The sequence below is a fragment of the Schistocerca piceifrons genome, chromosome 3, assembly GCF_021461385.2.
Source record: "Schistocerca piceifrons isolate TAMUIC-IGC-003096 chromosome 3, iqSchPice1.1, whole genome shotgun sequence".
In the NCBI taxonomy this organism is placed as follows: domain Eukaryota; kingdom Metazoa; phylum Arthropoda; class Insecta; order Orthoptera; family Acrididae; genus Schistocerca; species Schistocerca piceifrons.
Window position 1 is genome coordinate 840,362,628 of NC_060140.1, and position 20,173 is coordinate 840,382,800.

The window sequence follows — 20,173 nt, forward strand, 5'->3', positions numbered from 1 at the left end:
GGAACTCGCGATATTCATAGTATCTTCGCAATACATATATTCACTTGTGAATTTTGTCATTAATAACCCATCCCACTTCAAAAATAACAGCGAGGTGCAAAGCTACAGCACTAGAAGAATGGATGACCTTCGTTATTCTGTAATAAATTTCACTTTGGCACAGAAAGGGGTGATTTACGCTGTCACAAGTATCTTTGGTCATTTGCCAAATAGTATTAAAAGTCCGACAGATAGCCAACCAACATTTAAAAGCAATTAAAAGTATTTCTGAATGACAACTCATTCTAGTCAGTAGGTGAATTCTTAGATATGAAGTAGTAACTGCAAAAAAAAAAAAAAAACTGTTTTGTGTAAAGAAAAATTATGTTAAAGTGACAGGTTTCACATCATTAAGAAATGTTTTATCCATGATCTAAGGAGCAAGGATTAATGTATGTATGTACGTATGTATGAGAGTGCGTTACTGGGAATTCAGTGACAGGGTTGTTCTCATCAGAATCGATAGCAAACTCTCACTGAAAACAATAGTTCAGGTATATATGCCGACATCGCAAGCATAGAATAAGTATACGAGGATACTGAACGGGTAATTCAGTACGTAAAGGAGTACGAAAATCTAATAGTCATGGGGGACTGGAATGCAGTTGTAGTGGAAGGAGTAGAAGAAAATGTTACAGGTGAATATGGTTTGGGACGAGGAATGAGAGAGGAAAAAGGCTGAGTGATTTCAAATAGTAATAGCTAATACTCTGTTCAACAATCACAACAGGAGGACGTGCACTTACAAAAGGCCGGCAGAGACAGGAAGATTTCAGTTAGATTACATCTGAGTCTGGCAGAAATTCCGAAATCAGATACTGGATTGTAAGGCGAACCCAGGAGCAGATGTAGACTCAGATTACAATGTAGTAGTGATGAAGAGTAGGCTGAAGTTGAAGAAGTTAGTCAGGAAGAATCAATACGTAAAGAAGTGAGATACGAAAATACTAAAGAATGAAGAGATACCCTTGAACTTCTCTAAGGCTATAGCTACTGCAATAATGAATAATTCAGTAGGCAGTTCAATTGAAGAGAAATTGACTTCTCTAAAAAGGGCAATCACACAAGTTGGAGAGAAAAACGTAGGTACAACGAAGGTAACTACGAAGGAACCGTGGGTAACAGAAGAAATACTTCAGTTGATTGTCGAAGGAAGGAAGTATAAAAATGTTCAGGGAAATTCAGGAATACAGAAATACAAATCACTTAGGAATGAAATAAACAGGAACTGCAGGGAATCTAAGGCGACATGGCTACATGAAAAATGTAAAGAAATCGATAAAAAAGGTGATTATAGGAAGGACTGATTGAGCACACAGAAAATTCAAAACAATTTTCAATGAAATTTAAAACGAGAGCGGTGACATCAAGAGTGCAATGTGAAATCCAGTGTTAAATGTAGAGGAGACATCGGATAGATAAGAGAATAGTGTACATTGTGAGTTTTCAAGCGGAGGAGACCTCATCTGATGACATAATCGAAGAAGAATAAGGAAGAGAAAAGTCATCAAGTATTAGAATCAGAATTTAGTAGAGCTCTGAGAGACTTAAGATCAAATAAGGCAGAAGGGATGGATAACGTTCCATTGGAATTTCTAAGATCATTGGGGGAAATAGCATGAAAACAATTATTCTCGTTGATGTTTAGAATATATGAGACTGGCAATGCAGCATCATACTTTCTGAAAAATATCATCCACGCAATTCCGAAGACTGCAAGAGCTGACAAATGCGAGGTTTATCGCACCATCCCAATAACAGCTCATGCGTCCAAGTTGCTGACAAGAACAATCTACAGGAGAATGGAAAAGGAAACTAAGGACCTGTTCGATGACGATCAGCTTTGGGTTAGGAAAGGTAAAGGTACCAGAGAGGCCATTCTGACGTTGCGGTGGGTAATGGAAACAAGACTAAAGAAAGGTCAAGACATGTTCACAGGATTTGTCGACCTGGAAGAAGAGTTCGACTATGTAAAATGGTGCAAGGTGTTCGAAATTCTGAGAAAAATCGGGGTAAGTTATAGGGAAACACGGGTAATAAACAAGATGTACAAGAAGCAAGAGCCGCGCGGAATGGCCGCGCGGTTTCAGGCGTCCTGTCACGGACTGCATGGTGCCTCCCGCCGGAGGTTCGAGTCCTCACTTGGGCATGGGTGTGTGTGTTGTTCCTAGAATAAGTTAGTTTAAGTATTGTGTAAGTCTAAGAACCTATGGCCTAAGCAGTTTGGTCACTTAGCAATTCACACACATTTTGAACAAGAAGCAAAGGGGAACAATAAGAGTGGAAGATGAAGAACAAATTGCAAGATTAAAAAAGGTGTAAGATAGGTTTGTAGTCGTTCGCTCCTATTGTTCAGTCTACACATCAAAGAAGCAATGACGAAATAAAATGAAGGTTCAAAAGTGGAATTAAAATTCGAAGTGAAAGAATATCAATGATAAGATTCGGTAATGACATTGGCATCGTCAGTGAAAGCGAAGAAGGATTACGAGGTCTGTTGGACGGAATGAGCAGTATAAGGTGTACAGAATTTGGAGTAAGAGTTTACTGAAGAAAGACGAAAGTGATGAGAAGCAGCAGACATGAGAACAGTGAGGAATTTAAAGTCGGGGTTAGTGATGACGAAGAAGACGAAATTAAGGAATCTGCTACCTAGGGAGCGAAATAACACATAAAGGACGGACCAAAGAGGACATAAAAAGCAGACTTTAACTGGCAAAAAAAGCCATTCCTGACCAAGAGAAGTCTGTTAGCAATCAAACATTAGCCTTAACTTGAGGAAGAATTTCTGAGAAAGTATAATTGTAGCACAGCATTGAGGCATGAGGCATGGACTGTGAGCAAACGGGAGCAGAGGAAAATCTAAGCATTTGAGATGTGGTGATACAGAAGAATGTTGAAAATTAGGTTGATTCTTAAGATAAGGGATGAAGAGGTTCTCCGCAGAATCGGCGAGGTAAGGAGTATGTGGAAAATACTGACAAGAAGAAGGGACAAGATGATGGGACAGGTTTTAAGATGTTAGGGAATAACTTTCATGGTACTAGAGGGAGTTGTGGAGGGTGCAAGCAACAGAGGAAGACACAAATTGCGACACATCTAGCAAAAAATTGAGGACTTAGTTTGTCACAGGAGAGGAATCTGTGGCGGACTACATCAAGCCCCTGATGACCCTCCTCCCCCCCCCCCCCACCCAAGAAAAAAAATTAAATTAAAAATAAAAATAAACCAAGTCCTGGTAGCCGGCCAGGATGGCCGAGCGGTTCTAGGCGCTACAGTCTGGAACCGCGCGACCGCTACGGTCGCAGGTTCGAATCCTGCCTCGGGCATGGATGTGTGTGATGTCCTTAGGTTAGTTAGGTTTAAGTAGTTCTAAGTTCTAGGGGACTGATGACCTCAGGAGTTAAGTCCCATAGTGCTCAGAGCCATTTGAACCATTTGAACAAAGTCCTGGTAAATCTAACGCAAGTATAATAAAGCTGAGTTGAAACATGCAAGAAGCAGTACTGTTAACGGGAGCCCAATTAAAAAAATCAAGGAAAGTTACAGAATCCATTAGGACGACTTACAATATTCACATAATAAAAATCTTAAAACAGCACATACTCAGTGAGCAAGGTTAGACTAGTAGTGTCACTCAAATATTTTCTCTTCATCCAGCCTGGTACTCAAAGTAATAAACGACAAGTTTAAACCTAAGGCAAAAAAGCATGACAAAAACCAATGACAAAAACAAATTAATGGGCGTAAACAGTTTAACGGGAAGGATATAAAATGTAGAATGGCGAAGGCAAGAAAAGCATTTAAGGAGAAAAGTAATTAGTTTATATCGAATATAGGTTTAAGTGTCAGGAAGTCCTTTCTGAAAGTATTTGTATTGAGTGAAGCCGTGTATGGAAGTGAAACATTGACGATAAACAGGTTGAACAAGAAAAGAATAGAAGATTTTGAGATGTGGTGCCACAGAAGAATGCTGATGATTACATGTGTAGGTCACGTAACTAATGAGGTACTGAATAGAATAGGGGAGAAGAGGAATTTGTGGCACAACTTCACTAGAAGAAGGGATCTGTTGGTAGGACACGTCCTGTTGCATCAAGGGATCACCAATTTAGTGATGGAGGGAAGCATGGGGGAGACGGGGGCGGGGGGGGGGGGGGTTAAAAATCGTAGACGCAGACCAAGGTATGAATGCAGTTAGCAGATTGAGAAGGATGTAGGTTCCAGTAGTTAGTCGGAGACGAAGAGGCGTGCACAGGATAGACTAGCATGGAGAGCTGCATCAAACCAGTCTCTGGACTGAAGATCACAACAACAACAAACAGATTAACATGAAACAATAAATAATGAATTCTTTTGAAGTCTGTCTTAACCAGTAACAAGCAAGAAGGAAAAAAAGAGACTGTCATTCGTTGGGGAGAGGAGGCCGGTAGAAAACACTAAATACAGTGAATTGTGTGTTAAAGTCTGCTCCCGGCACAAGAGCTCAGAAACAGTCAATGTTCTGAAACGTGCTCACCAAGTTTAGTTCAAATGGTTCAAATGGCTCTGAGCACCATGGGACTTAACATCTGAGGTCATCAGTCCCCTAGAACTTACAACTACTTAAACCGAACTAACCTAAAGACATCACAAACATCCATGCCCGAGGCAGGATTCGAAAATGCGACCGTAGCGGTCGCGCTGTTCCAGACTGAAGCGCCTAGAACCGCTCGGCCACACAGGCCGGCGAAGTTTAGTTCATTCTGACTGGACAGGGGCTGTCCCGGGTGACAACTGGTATACCAATCTTTCTTTGGCAGTGGCCCGCGACCTGACGATCCCTTCACTCCGTCTATAGCTGTTCCCTTCGCCTCCAGTCGGTATGCTCGCATATGCGCAGATGCCATCGTGCAAACCGGCCACGATCTGCTCTGGAGGCGCCCACCCAGCTTCATCCATTCACAGTGGAGTCCGCGCTCTTGTTGTTGGCTGCACCCTTCCTTCTTGACTGCCTGGCAAAACTCCACCACGCGAGCCTGGAACGTCAGTAAAAGTCTCGGAAGTCGCTGTGTACGTCTTCTCTGGCACCACCAAAGAAGCTATTGCTGGGTAACAGTCGAAGAGCATAACCATGCACAACTTTGGTAAAAGCTGACACGGCTCAGTGAAAACATGAAGGGGTTGCGAAGTGTTTGATCTACAACATAGCGATCCTCCCTTGTGGTGGTCAGGAGTGGTCTACAAAGACCTTGACGAAGAGTTGACGTAGAGTGTGTCTGCCCTCACGTCCCCATGCAGTCCAACACCGGACCTCCAGCACGTCCCAATGCCCCATTAATGTGGAAATTGATCGAATGCACCAGCTGACCAAACGGAGCCCAGCGATGTGAGTATTTTCAAACCCTGTCAGGTGCTGATAACGCTGACTCATACGAGTACGTGACATCTCCGTGTTTTCACAATGACCATTCAACATCTGACACTGATCACGCCCCTTTTACTCCCTACCAGGCCTGTTAATAACACTGATTCACACTGGTGGCTGTTCTACCTGTCAGAGATAAGTGTAACTCTAAATGCTTACATATCCATCGATGGTGTGTAGCTGTACGAAGTTACCTTGACATTGAGCCATGTCTTCTGGGAGTTTAATATTTTTTATCAGGCAGTGTAAATTGAAACGTAGCTAAATTCTATTCACTAAGAATTTATATTCATAATTACTCCAAACCAAATAAGAGTTTGTTTTTTATTTCAGATACCTTTAATAAGGACACCATCACGAATGATTAATATAATATCCAGTTCCTTAATTTCTCTATATTAGTGACAGAAATCAAAAGTGTAATACCACGAAACACAGGTCTGATAGTATTCAACCTTCGTGGATGTTTTCACCACGTTTTTTGTGGTCTTCTTGCTACTACCCTGTGCAAGCCTCTTCACCTCCGAGTAACTACTGCAACCTGCATCTTTCTGAATCTGCTTACTGTATTCATCTCTTTATCTCCCCCCAAACTTTCCTCCAATACTAAGTTAGTGATCCCTTGGTGCCTCAGAATGTGTCCTATCAACTGATCCCTTCTTTTGGTCAATTTGTACCACAAATTTCTTGTCCCCTCAATTCTGTTCAGTGCCTCCAAGTTAGTTACGTGATTGACCCATCTAATCTTCAACATTCTTGTGTAGCACTCATTTCAAAAGCTTCTATTCTCTTCTTGTCTACTTCTTGTCTCTTCTTGTCTATCGTCCGTGTCTCACTTCCAAACGTGGCTACACTCCAAGCAAATACTTTCAGAAAGACTTCCTAACACTTAAACCTATATTCGATGTTAACAAATGTCTCTTCTAGCCGGCCGCTGGTGGCCGAGCGGTTCTGGCGCTACAGTCTGGAACCGCGCGACCGCTACGGTCGCAGGTTCGAATCCTGCCTCGGGCATGGATGTGTGTGTTGTCCTTAGGTTAGTTAGGTTTAAGTAGTTCTAAGTTCTAGGGGACTTATGACCTCAGCAGTTGAGTCCCATAGTGCTCAGAGCCATTTGAATCATTTTGTCTCTTCTACAGAAACGCTTTTCCTGCCATTGCCAGTCTACATTTTATAACCTCTCTACATCGATCATTATCAGGTATTTTGCTACCCAAATAACAAATCAAATGGCTCTGAGCACTATGGGACTCAACATCTGAGGCCATCAGTTCCCTAGAACTTAGAACTACTTAAACCTAACTAACCTAAGGACATAACACACATCCATGCCCGAGGCAGGATTCGAACCTGCGACCTTAGCGGTCGCGCGGTTCCAGACTGTAGCGCCTACAACCGCTCATCCACACCGCCCGGCCCCAAACAACAAAACTCGTCTAGTACATTAAGTGTCTCATTTCCTAAGCTGATTCCCTTAGCATCACCTTATTTTATTCGATTACATCTCATTATCGTCGTTTTGCTTTTGTTGACTTTCATCTTATACCCTTCTTTCAAGACGCTGTCCATTCCGTTCAGCTGCCGTCTCTGACAGAATTGCAATGTCATCGGCGAACTTCAGTTTTTATTTCTCCTCCCTGAACTGTAATTCCTATCCTAATTTCTTCTTTTATTTCTTTCACGGCTTGTTCAGTGCACAGACTGAATAACTTCGTGGACAGGCTTCAACCTGTTCACTTCCTTTTCAACCACTTCGTCCGTTTCATGCTCTTAGACTCATATAACTGCCGATTGGTTACTCTATCAGAAAAAATTCCAGACGTGTGCCCCATTTCCAATAAACAGCAGTTGGCTGTATCGTTTGTTGAACAATTTTGCCCTCGGCGTTAAGGAGTACTTTGTTTCACGTTGATCTAGAAATCGTGCCTTATTGACACAATCAGGATACCGAAACGATATTTTCGTGAAGTGAGGTTCAAGGATATTGGTCAATTTTGATACAGCTCATGTTTCAGAAGCTAAAACATTCTTCTCTACTGGATTCTTACTAAATTGTGAATTTTATTGAGCAGTTTCAAAAGTCAGACTATATATTACAGTGGTAACTTTCGAAATGGATCCATTATATGGCGGCATTATTCCTGAGAAAATCACATACATCAGTCTTCGACTACAACAATTGTTTTATGTAAGGAATTACGTATTACAGGCATTTCTGATCATAAGTTTAATCCTCTGATGAAATGCAACAATCTGAAACCGTTATATCTGAGAGTTTGTTATAAAGTGTTATACACTACGTACTCATACGCTTAGAAATCGATGGAAAGCCGTGAAGGATCTGATAAAATGGATTATACTGGGAAGCTCATCTTTTACCTGAAGCAAACCTGATGCCATTGGCAACCAATTATTTGACTGCATGGAGACATGTTTTAGCACTCTTAATCTGTTTTTCTGTATCACTTTTTAAGTTGTTATTACTTCTCGCTGATATCTTGCTTTGCGAAAATCAGATTTTAAAACTGTCCTGCTACTGTGTAGACGTCTGGTAAATGGCAGTGATGGAGAATGCTCGAAATGAAGCTTTTCAAGCAGTATTTACTTTTCTTGTTTTTCGTTTATTCCTTTCATCTAATTTAAGATATCCGTGTTGTGCTTATGTCGTAATAACAGCACAGCAGGATGATTTAAAATGTTCGGGAACAATACTTATCCCTCCACTTGGGGCTTAGGAGCACCAGCTGATATTACACGTTCCTCCCACAGACTTGACCTATCTTCTGTAAGTAACTATAAATAACTTCTTTTTTTCGTGGAAGGTGGCAGCCTCCCGTGGGGTTGCGGCACTACTCAGGTGAATGGATTTCGAAGTGTCGCATACGCGCATTTTTAACATGAAACGTCCCCTTAGAAAAATTATACATGACTGTGTTTAAACTGACACACAATATTTTTGGCGCAACGGAATCTGACTTTCAATAATCCCTACAAAAGAATGGCCCTGACTAACATTAACCTATACCTTTCACAAATCATTTACCTCACAAAAATCTTCGTTACTCGAACTACTGCAATACAGCGAGCGCCAATACTGCCAGCTAAATAAAAGATTTAAACTACTGATGGCACTAACTACTGATAGGCATTGTTAGCAAATGAAAGATTTTGATAGAGAACAAACAATGTATTTACCTTACTAGTGTTCAAAAGTCATAATATATATAGCAGTTCATGACATCCATTCTTACAAATGTACTGTTTCTGATGGACACACGTCCAGATCATCCGATCTCAAAAATCCGCCATCTCACTTCCCCACATCCACCAATGCTGGCGGCTCACCTCCAACTGCGCAACGCTACGCGCTGTTAACATCCAGTTGCCCAACACTACAATGGCAGACAACAATGCAAACTAGCCACAGACTGCACACAGCACAGCCAGTGATTTTCATACACAGCGCTACGTGGCGTTACCAATAAGAAAACCTAAACAGCCTACTTTCAACCTGCTCAAAAATCACGTGGGTGGCGCCAAGGGTATTACCTAACTGGGTTGTCTTCGAGGACCCTTTGCTCTGTTATTCGCGCACATGTTAATGTGGTACTTCTCTGTGATCAAGCTGCATGAGGCATGAAAGAGGAATGAAAAAGTATAGACATTCTTTCCTGCTTCGGGGAACACTTTTAAATGTCATCGAATGGTTTTGAACGGCCCTCAGTTGTTACAATCTGTATACCAGAGCAAAAATTGCGGTCGCACTGCGCTCTTAAAGAACCAGATCGCGTTCAGCGGGATTACAGCCTCACAATGTTCTTGGAGAAGAACTGAATCGTCCGAGGATTGTCAACAGTGTTGATCGTTGTCAAGAACGTCGGCCTCTTGCGCATCGCACATGCAACCATGTCCAAAGGAACACTGCATCGTACTCCTTCACAACACAACCGCAGCTACACTACTGGCCATTAAGATTGCTACACCACGAAGATGACGTGCTACAGACGCGAAATTTAACCGACGGGAAGAAGATGCTGCGATATGCAAATGATTAGCTTTTCAGAGCATTCATACAAGATTGGCGCCGGTGGCGACACCTACAACGTGCTGACATGAGCAAAGTTTACAACCGATTTCTCATACACAAACAACAACAACAGTTGACCGGCGTTGCCTGGTGAAACGTTGTTGTGATGCCTCGCGTAAGGAGGAGAAATGCGTACCATCACGTTTCCGGCTTTGATAACGGTCGGATTGTAGCCTATCGCGATTGCGATTTATCGTATCGCTACACTGCTGTTCGCGTTGGTAGACATCCAATGACTGTTTGCAGAGTATGGAATAGATGGGTTCAGGGGGGTAATACGGAACGCCGTGATGGATCCCAACGGCCTCGTATCACTAACAGTCGAGACGACAGGCATCTTATCCGCATGGCTGTAACGGATCGTGCAGCCACGTCTCGATCTCTGAGTAAACAGATGGGGACGTTTGCAAGACATCAACCATCTGCAAGAACAGTTCGACGACGTTTGCAGCAGCATGGACTATCACCTCGGAGACCATGGCTGCGGTTACCCTTGACGCTGCATCACGGACAGGAGCGCGTGCGATGGTGCACTCAACTACGAACCTGGGTGCACGAATGGCAAAACGTAATTTTTTCAGATGAATCCAGGTTTTGTTTACAGCATCATGATGGTCGCACCCGTGTTTAGTGACATCGCGGTGAACGCACATTGGAAGCGTGTATTCGTCATCGCCATACTGGCGTATCACCCGGCGTGATGGTATGGGGTGCCATTGGTTACGCATCTTGGTCAGCTCTTGTTCGCATTGACGGCACTTTGAACAGTGGACGTTACATTTCAGATGTGTTACGACCCGTGGCTCTACCCTTCATTCGATCCCTGCGGTACCCTACATTTCAGCAGGATAATGCACGACCGCATGTTGCAGGTCCTGTACGGGCCTTTCTGGATACAGAAAATGTTCGACTGCTGCCCTGGCCAGCACATTCTCCAGATCTCTCACCAAATGAAAACGTCTGGTCAATGGTGGCCGAGCAACTGGCACGTCACAATACGCCAGTCACTACTCTTGATGAACTGTGGTATCGTGTTGAAGCTGCATGGGCAGCTCTAGCTGTACACGCCATCCAAACTCTGTTTGACTCAATGCCCAGGCGTATCAAGGCCGTTAATTCGGCCAGAGGTGGTTTCCTGGGTACTGATTTCTCAGGATCTATGCACCCAAAGTGCGTGAAAATGTAATCACATGTCAGTCTAGTATAATACATTTGTCCAATAAATACCCGTTTATCATCTGCGATTATTCTCGGTGTAGGAATTTTAATGGCCAGTAGTGTATATTGTATTTTTCGGCCGAAAACGGTCCTTTGAGTTACATATACAATGTCTCCCCAGTACGGAAATAATATTAATGGGATGTACGAGTTCAGATATGTCGCATAGACGACGACATATGGAAGCTGAGTCTGATCGTGAGTCGTGCTCAGACAACCAAAGTGGTAGAAGTGACCGCTCGCGTAAAGTGGGAGATCAGAGTTCGATACCCAAGCCGGCACAAACTTTCACTGTCATCGTGTCATTATACAGCTGGAGGCTGGTCATATTCGCAGCTGCGAATACATTTCATGTGTTTCATAGCACCTGTAGTCGCCGCAGTGTCTATTCCTTCAGACATGCATGCACATCTGAAGGAGCAATGCATCGTACATCTCCACAACTGAGTCATTGCAAATAATGTTCCATTTGGGGTTATACGACCACCTAGTGCAAGTCTTTTTACTTGACAGCACTTCGGCAACTTGTGATTGGATGTTGATGAAATGATGCCGAGGGCAACCGAAAATCTAGTCCCTGAGGAGATAAAATCTCTGACACAGTCAGTAATCGAACAGGGGCCTCTGTCTGGCAGTCAAGCGTACTGACGTCTTTTTTTTAATATCATAAATACAAAAATTTTGCAATAATGGCAAGACAGAAAATGTACTGTCCAATTTGGGCAAGAAAAATTTCACTATAAGGTTTCCGCTTGCGATGTTAACCACTCTTTTTCTTCTTTTTTAAGACCCTTAGGCTCACATGTTCCCATTAATAGTGAACATAATAAAATTACAATGCAAAATGAAACCTGCGTGAAAGTGTTGTATGTTTTTAGAACATGGTATAAAACAGAACACAAGATTGACGACCACTCGAAACATGACAAAATAAACACCGTCCAGTCCCAACGCTGCACAGCAGGATCTTGGGTGCGTTTTCTCAGAGTACATTCTTGTTAAAGGGTCCATTGCCACATGCAGGTCAGTAATTAGCAAAAAAGTTTGACAACGATATCCGGAAGAGAACTGCAGTTCAACATGTCTTTTCTATAGGAACGTCCAAAAGTCAGGCACACCTTTGAGAATGCGTCAAAAAGAGTAGCACATAGAACGTCCTTTGATCCAATTCATCACATATGTCTTTGATTGGGGAAAGTGGGTCTCAGCTGGGCAAAGGAGTGTTCTGCGCTCGATCGTGTGGGACGTCATTCTTAGAAGGTAAGTATCTTCCAAATTAGAAGCCACACAACCGCTGAAGGTCCGCACAACAGGCGATGTTCATCCGTGTTGGTCGCATGACACCTCAATACACTGATGATTCAACTACAGCAATGTCGTGCAGTCTACGTCTTATCCGAAACTTCTTGTTAACCATGAGATACCAGGTGGCTCTTGTCTCCATCCCGAAGTATATGTGGTGAATCACTTGCCACGTCTGAGCCCACTCGTCTTCTGAGTGGCCTTTCTCAAGCACATTCCCAGGCTGATTCCTTATCAGCAGGCCGTACACATCACACGTCTTAAGCGCCCTGGTGCGGGGGAAATTCGTGTGCACAGAGCTATAACCGAGGCAGAATGTTTTGATGTGTGAGAACGCAGGCGCAATGTGAGCCTATGCAGTAGGGGACAGGCGGAGCAAAGGCACCAATTCGTCAATGAGGAAACTAGTGAACCTATGTCGACGATGGGTCCTCATCTTGAGCATGGTGTTGATATAAAGGGATGCCGTGCGTGCACGAACGTTGATAAGTGGTGTAGAGGTTGAGAGCATCGTATCGTATCTTTAAGAGAATGTTACTAACGAAGTATCCAAAGGCCGCCTACATCAGCTGTGTCGTAACTGATGTCAACATTGGGATCTATGCCAGATGTGGTATCTGGGACGCCATATGGGTGTTAATTAATGGGACCCTTTGGACCATGTTTAACGCTCATAGGAGGTGGCTTCCATCACTCGTGCCGTGAGCTTATAAAAGCTATTTACAGTTCAGCGCCGTTGTACGGCGGACGTCTCTCATAAATACTACCCCTCTTTTGAATTAGAGATGCTGTCAGACAATTAACGTCTTAAAAATAAACTGAAATAATTTCTTCTCGACAGTTTCTTTTGCATAGATGAATTTCTGAGTGGATAGTATGTATGTGGTTGGGTTTCATTTATCAAATTTTCTGTGAAAATGAATCTTTTTTGTGATCTTACTGGCACGTTAGACCTCATAATTAGTTGACGAGAATATAAACCACGAAAATGCAATGAAGTTAACTTGTCGTTAGTTAACAGCATTCGCTGACCAGGCCTGTAATAAACGACGGACAGGGAACGTTTATAGCGCATTTGTTCTAAAATGTTTGTTTTCACATACACGGATTACCTGTAGATGGACAGCAAAGTGGAGGAATTGTACAGAGACTGACTGGTGCTCTCCTCTTCCGCAGCTGGTTCGTGAGCGCCGGCCTGTTCGCCACCTACTACAGCAGCATCACCATCTACATCATCTTCATCGCCGCCACACTCAAGCAGGTCAGCTGCCGCTTGCACTGAAGAACAAGTGTGATTTGCTACCATTTCACCCACAGACGTATTACAGGTGCAGCGGACGTAATATTTAGAGCAGCTCTACATGACACTGTGCGGTACTACGGTAGTGGTTGGATCACGTCACGCCTTTCAACAGTTCCCCTTCAGTCAAACAGGTAGCCTACATTTGAAGATCAATAGAAAACATCGACGACCTTGATCTCCAAGGTGGCAAGAATTCTGCACTGTAACCTCTGTGCTGTTAGTATGAAGAACTTTGATCAAAGTCACAGGTTCCTGTCGTCTGCATCGCGCAGCATATGAGGGGTTAAGAGCAATACTGAACCAAGTCAATATTTTACTCTTTCGATAAAAACTGGTACGAAGTTAAAGTAATATATTTAATTGCAGATGAACAATTATACATTAGTTTTTGCAAAAACAGACATAATGTCTGATAGGATAGCAGCAATCAGTAATTTTACAATGTTACTTATAATCCGTCTTGATGGCAAAATGTTTATTCATATGACCGGTTTCGGTTCTAGAAGAAGAACCGAAACCGGTCATATAAATAAACATTTTGCCATCAAGACGGATTATAAGTAACATTGCATTAATTTTTTACAGTGAAAAATAACATACACATGCTGACCCAGTACACAACTTTTCGTTAGTATAACAGTTGATTTTACAGTTTATATCACAATATACTGGACGTGGTTCACTAGTGCACTGAAAAATTTGGCTTCTGACTTAAAGTATAATTAAACCTGCATCTCTGGTTCTTTCCATTTTTTATACATCCGCTTAAATTACTTTTACTTCTAATTAATTATCCAAACTGCAAACCTACAAGCCAGTTCAGTTAATATTGCTTCTTGTTCTTATTCTTCAACTCCTTATTCTTCAAGTAAACACGATTTCATACCGACTTTCTGACTCATTGTCTTCATGAATATCTTCATAGACGTTTTACGATCTTCTTCTTGTAGCAGTCTCTGCAATTAGGAGACTGTTGTACTATGCATGGTGTAGTCATAAAATGAAGGTTAGTGAATCCAGCATGTCCCCTGTCTTTTGATTTGTAACTTGGAAAGCTGTTCCCGATCAACACTAACTAGTGACTCTAGTTTATTTCCTTTTTTCATCTTCATAAACGTATCACATTGAATTCCACCAAATCACGTAGAGTGAGTTTAAACCTCATTTTAAAAGACATGCCTTTTAGTACCTTATCCATCGAATTTTTAACCAGTGTACTCGATGATCATCAACAGTTTGTTTCCTGTTTGTAATCTGTTGTTCTAATGATTTTGCACTTATAAAATTTTCTCTTTCCATTACACTGACTTCAGGTTTTGAACCAGTCCTCCGGGCTATAATTAGAATGCATGTTACTTGGGGTTTCATCAATTAGGCCGAAGTCAGTATTATCTGGTAAAAATGAAGGCTCAATATCATGAATTTGTGGTCAGTCATTCATCTTAATTTCTGCATCATTGAATGGTTTTAGCACGGTCAGAGCCATGTTAACGTTTTGGTTCTGTTCAGAACACACATATGAGTAAAGAGTGATACGTTTGTGGCTAAATTCGTACATTTTGAATGTGCTCTGACACAGATGGCTATTTCTTAAGAATCTCTACCTCCTTCAGTTTCATCATACATATACGTAAGGCGGTGGATTGACTGACGCAATAAATGCCAACATTGTATGTTCAAATGCGTGTGAAATCTTATGGGACTTAACTGTTAAGGTCATCAGTCCCTAAGCTGACACAATACTTAACCTAAATTATCCTAAGGACAAACACACACACCCATGCCCCAAGGAGGACTCGTACCTCCACCGGGACCAGCCGCACAGTCCATGACTGCAGCGCCTTAGACCGCCCAGCACTGTATACCTAAATATTTCTTTCATAGTATGCTGCACATGCAGATAGTTTAGGGAAAAGCAAAACGTTCCGAAAATCAAATGTGGCGATACGCATTTAATTGCATGTGTGGTTCACCTACAGAGTTTCTGTAGTGTGCTTTTTAACATGACGTGATTAGCAATACCTCAGTCCGGACGCGCTATTGTCTCAGAACATCAAGGAAGTACTAAGACCTGTAGATTGAATATTGCCCTAAGCATGGCGTTCGCAACTGCTCTGAAGAATTATTGATATTTGAACCCAAATATCTTGTTACACCGATTATCAATTTTTTGTACTTGATCCATTTTTGCTCTCACCCCTTCACATTTCAGTGAGACAAAGAGTTTCGATCGGTCTGTATGTGATAAAGCAATACTTACTACCTCTGGTTATGAACCGATGATGTTGTGTTTTCTTCAAAAATCATGTATGTGAATGGAATCTCTCCCTCTCTCTCTTTCTCTCTCTAACAGACACACGAACACAAACAAACACACACACACACACACACACACACACACACACACACACACTTGCTCAGATTGAGAGATAAAGGTACAGTGAGGGTATAAACAGAAAGAAAATTGGTGAGAAGTAAGGGGGAAAGAAAAGATGAGAGGGTTTGAGGGAGAAAAGTATGAACTCAAAAAACACAGAGATAGGAAGACACACACACAAAGGCACCTAATGAGAACGCAAATAGACCCAAGAAAGCCTTAGAAGTGGACTGATACTGGTGGTGGGGGAAAGCAGATAGGTGGGGAAGGCGGGTGGAGTGAAAGAGGTAGATGGAGTAAGAGGGAGCTCTAAAACAGACAGGGGGAGACAAATGTATTCTCACCCTGTGCTCCAAGCATGAGAACTCCTCATAGTAAAGCTGATGAGATGGCTCACGAACGATCCAGAATCGAAATCCTGTTGATTCATGGCGAAGACTTTCGCGTCCTCCGACATCAGAAAGAGATTCCTTGCGCAACAGCAGTACAAAAATTACTGAAACGAAATTTCTGCCCGTACATGTTTCCAGCTGAAAAAGGATATCCAAAAAACGGTGGTTTGGGAACGCTGTAAACATGTGGACAAGAAGCACCTACATTCGTTTCGGTCCAACAACACGGTACGGAGTATTCACTGAAAAGAGTATTGTATTACAATGCTTGAGGTGTACTGTTCTAGGTGCAGGCATGTCTTTCTTTTATTTGCTGATTTTAGGAGAGAGTTGTTTTTGGTGTTTCTCTACTGTGGAGAAGAACTGGAACTAGGGAGTGGGAAGTAACAAATGACGATGAACTTGAAAGCATGGAGTAGCATAGCGTATCGTCCGACACCTGTGTCGATACTCAAAAAAAAAGAAAAGGTTTTGAAAGAGGATTTACCTCTTTATAATTATCAAGTAGTTGGAAGGGTTTTGTACAAGACCAGTTGTAATTTCTCTTTCACGTTAAGGAGGCAGGTGTCGTACCGTGCAGACTAAAACTGACAAATGACAACAAATAAATCGCATGAGGAATCATACTATCCATGTCGAGTGTCCTAACCGTACATTCCACCTGCTGCAATACCTGACCATCGCTACTGTAGCCGTCTTCAGTGAAGGTACACTGCTAGTCAAAATTATCCAAAAACCTATTAATGGATTTTTATATGGATCCTTCGCCCTTATGATGGCTTGAACCCTGCTGAGAACACTTTCAAAGAGGTGTCCGAATATATGTGGAGCGATCGCAGCCCATTCTTCCTCAACAGCAGAAATCGCAGAAGTTAGTGATGCCACAGATGAGTCTGGTGCGAAGTCGACGTTATACTTCTCAAAATTGTCCCACTGTGTTCACGTCGGAACTTTGAGCAAGTCAGTCCATTTCAGAAACGTTGTTTTCCATTAGCCATTGCCTCACAGATGCTGCTTTATGTCGTACTGAGACAAGCTATCACCGTCCTGGAACTCTTCCTCTACAACACAGTGCATGCTACTATAAAATGTGTAGATTTCCTTCCACATTTGGTGCTTTCTTAAACGTGACAAGGGAATCATACCTTCACCGTAAAAACACCCACATTGCCTACAACCATGTCCTTTGTACCTCACTCTTGGTACCAAACATGATGACAGGTGACGTTCTCAAAGCATTTACCAAAAACAAATCGTTTCATCGGACTGCCACAGGGTACAGCACGATTCATCACTCAAGATCAATCGTTCCCAGTCTTTCACTGTCCAGTGACGTCACTCTTTACACCACCTTTTTTGCGTTACTTAGCAGTGACTTCAGAAATTATGGGTTGTGCAACTGCTCGACTATTGTACACAATTTTACAACCCCATACGCACAGTCATCGTACTAGATCGACTGTTGGTAGCACTTTGGAACTCACGAGTGATTTCTTCCGATGATTTCATGCTATTTTACTCCCGGATTCGGCATTGGTCGACGGGCCCTCTCCGTCTGTACCTGAGGTCTCGTTGGTCTTGGTTCAGCTGTTGTTATTACTTTACATTTCTACTTAGCAGTCATATCACCAACAGTCTACTTCTGCAGCTGTGGAAGGCCTGAAATCGCCCTGATGGGTTTCTTGCTCAAGACTATTACACGTTCGAAGTCACTGACTTGTCCTGAACGATCTATTCTGCTATTACTGCTTTTCTACTGTCAACACAACACTCCCCGCCTCCTTATACAGGGTGGTCCATTGATGGCGACCGAGCCAAATATCTCACAAAATAAGCGTCAAACGAAAAAACTACAATGTACGAAACTTGTCTAGCTTGAAGGGGGAAACCAGATGGCGCTATGGTTGGCCTGCTAGATGACGCTGCTGTAGGTCAAACGGATATCAACTGCATTATTTAAAATAGGAATCCCAATTTTTTATTACGTATTCGTGTAGTACGTGATGGAAATTATTATTTCAAAGGCAAGAGAACATTTTATTAACTTTATAATTACACCCTGGATACGAAAGAAACACATGTACTGAAAAAACACAGAAGTTACACACAAGCCAAGAATAAAGATATTGACAGCAGAGTCATGGAGCAGCACATAAATATAGACGTGAAGGAGTTGTTTCTTTTCTTTTAACACTTCCTCCAAAAGAAAAAATCATGAAATTATTGCTTTACTTTCTGCAACTGACTTGTCCATGACACTGCACCACCTGAGTACTTTACAAGAATTCCAGTTGTTGAGCGCGTTGTCCAGTTATCACCTGCGAAATCTGCATCAGCATAAATCTTTAATTCTTCTTCGGTTTTGCAATACTTTGGCATTCTTCGGACGGTCAACCAGCACCCAGGTATTGTTTTTATTTAGAGATTGAGGTTCTTCACTGATAACTTGCATCCATTCTTCCTTCTCGTTTGACTGCAATATTTCTGAAAAACAGTTTGGATCTTTGTGTTCAAGTGCATCAACTTTTGTTGCCATACAAAATTCACCACTTTCCATCCAGGTTGGTTTTCTTCGTTGTCTTTTGTTCTTCTGTTTCTCTTCATTAGAAGATTCAGCAGCTTCTGCTTTTAGAAATTATGTTAATTCTTTATTTTCATCAGATTCACTCGACTCTTGAATTTCTCTAGAATCGAGAGTGCCAATTTTTTCTTGAGTTTCACTTCCTCCAGAAGTGTACAGTCTAGGAGATTTACGTTGGTCATCTTTAGATGAATTCGGATCATTAAATTCTTCCTGAGGGACTTCAAATTCAACATGATCACTATGTAAATCACAAACAATTTCTGGCTTAAATTTCACATCGTGACTCAACACCACTTTTCTTTTAGATGGAATCCAAACTCTAAACCCATTTTGACATCTTGTTTTCCAAATGAAATTACTTGAGGAGCATCAAATTCACTATACGAAACAAAATACTGTTTGTTGGGAGTGATGTGATTTGTAGCGCCACTGTCGCGATACCATTTATTTGGGTCACTGTTATTACTGGTACACACACCCATAGCATATGAAGTAAATGCAGCGTCTTCACTTTCTAGCTTCTTCTGTTTTCTTTTATTGCTGTCACGAGTGTTCTGTGGGCACTCTGCTGCCCTGTGACCTAATTGTTTGCATATATTACACGGTAATTTCTGTTTTAATTGTGACTTCGTCATCTTTACTTGCTGATTACTTGTTTGCCGTTTCCTTGTTTTAGAAACGACAAAAGCTGCACGTCCATTAATGCCTTGTTCACGCAGTTCAATAGAACAGACTTTTTCAATCAATAAATTCAAGCTTTGCTTTTCTGTCGGTATCGTATGCCAGAGATCCTTAAAATTGTCGTAGTCTTTTCCCAGTGTAGACAAAATTCAGGTAGCGTATTTTCTTCATGTTTTGCTAATTCATCGTTCAGGTCCACAAATAACTTTTGCAGTTTGGCCACATGTGCACTAATATCTTCCGTTTCATCACGTTTAACACGGAAAAATGTTTCAATCAACATACTCAAACGCTGAGTACTGCTACGTTCAAATCGGGCGCGTAATTTGTCCCAGATTTCTTTATCATTCTTGCACGTTAAGACGAGTTCTGCAACAGGTTTACTTAGCGCACTTGCTATAAGACTCGCTGCCTTTGCGTCGTACTTGTGCCATTCCACATACGCTTCTTTTTGTGCACTTGTCGCATCTTGCGGCAACTCTACACGTTCACGTGTACCGTTAATAATACCTTCTGGTCCATATGAACGCAGCACCACAGAAGTATGCCATTTCTATTTGGCCCAGTCGTCAGGTCCTTCAAGCTTATCAATGCTGACCTTATAATCGCCGCTAGCAGTCATGTTTCTTTACAGACATAGGCTCATTTCAAATATTGTTTTAATTAAACGATGTTGTTTGCCTTTACACGTGTACTGGGCCCATAACCTGATGAAAAATATTATTTTTATTACGTATTCGTGTAGTACGTGATGAAAAATATTATTTTAAAGGCAAGAAAACA

The 20,173-nt window shown here is 41.9% G+C and overlaps 1 protein-coding gene across 1 annotated transcript in view; it reads left to right on the forward strand.

Moving 5' to 3' along the window:
• The window catches only part of LOC124789107 (proton-coupled amino acid transporter-like protein CG1139), a 76,297-nt gene that overhangs the window by 24,939 nt on the left and 31,185 nt on the right, over nt 1-20,173 (forward strand). Inside the window, exon 5 of the mRNA XM_047256395.1 lies at nt 13,230-13,314. Within this exon, the coding sequence (XP_047112351.1) occupies nt 13,230-13,314 (85 nt within the window). The remainder of the gene's footprint in view (nt 1-13,229; nt 13,315-20,173) is intronic.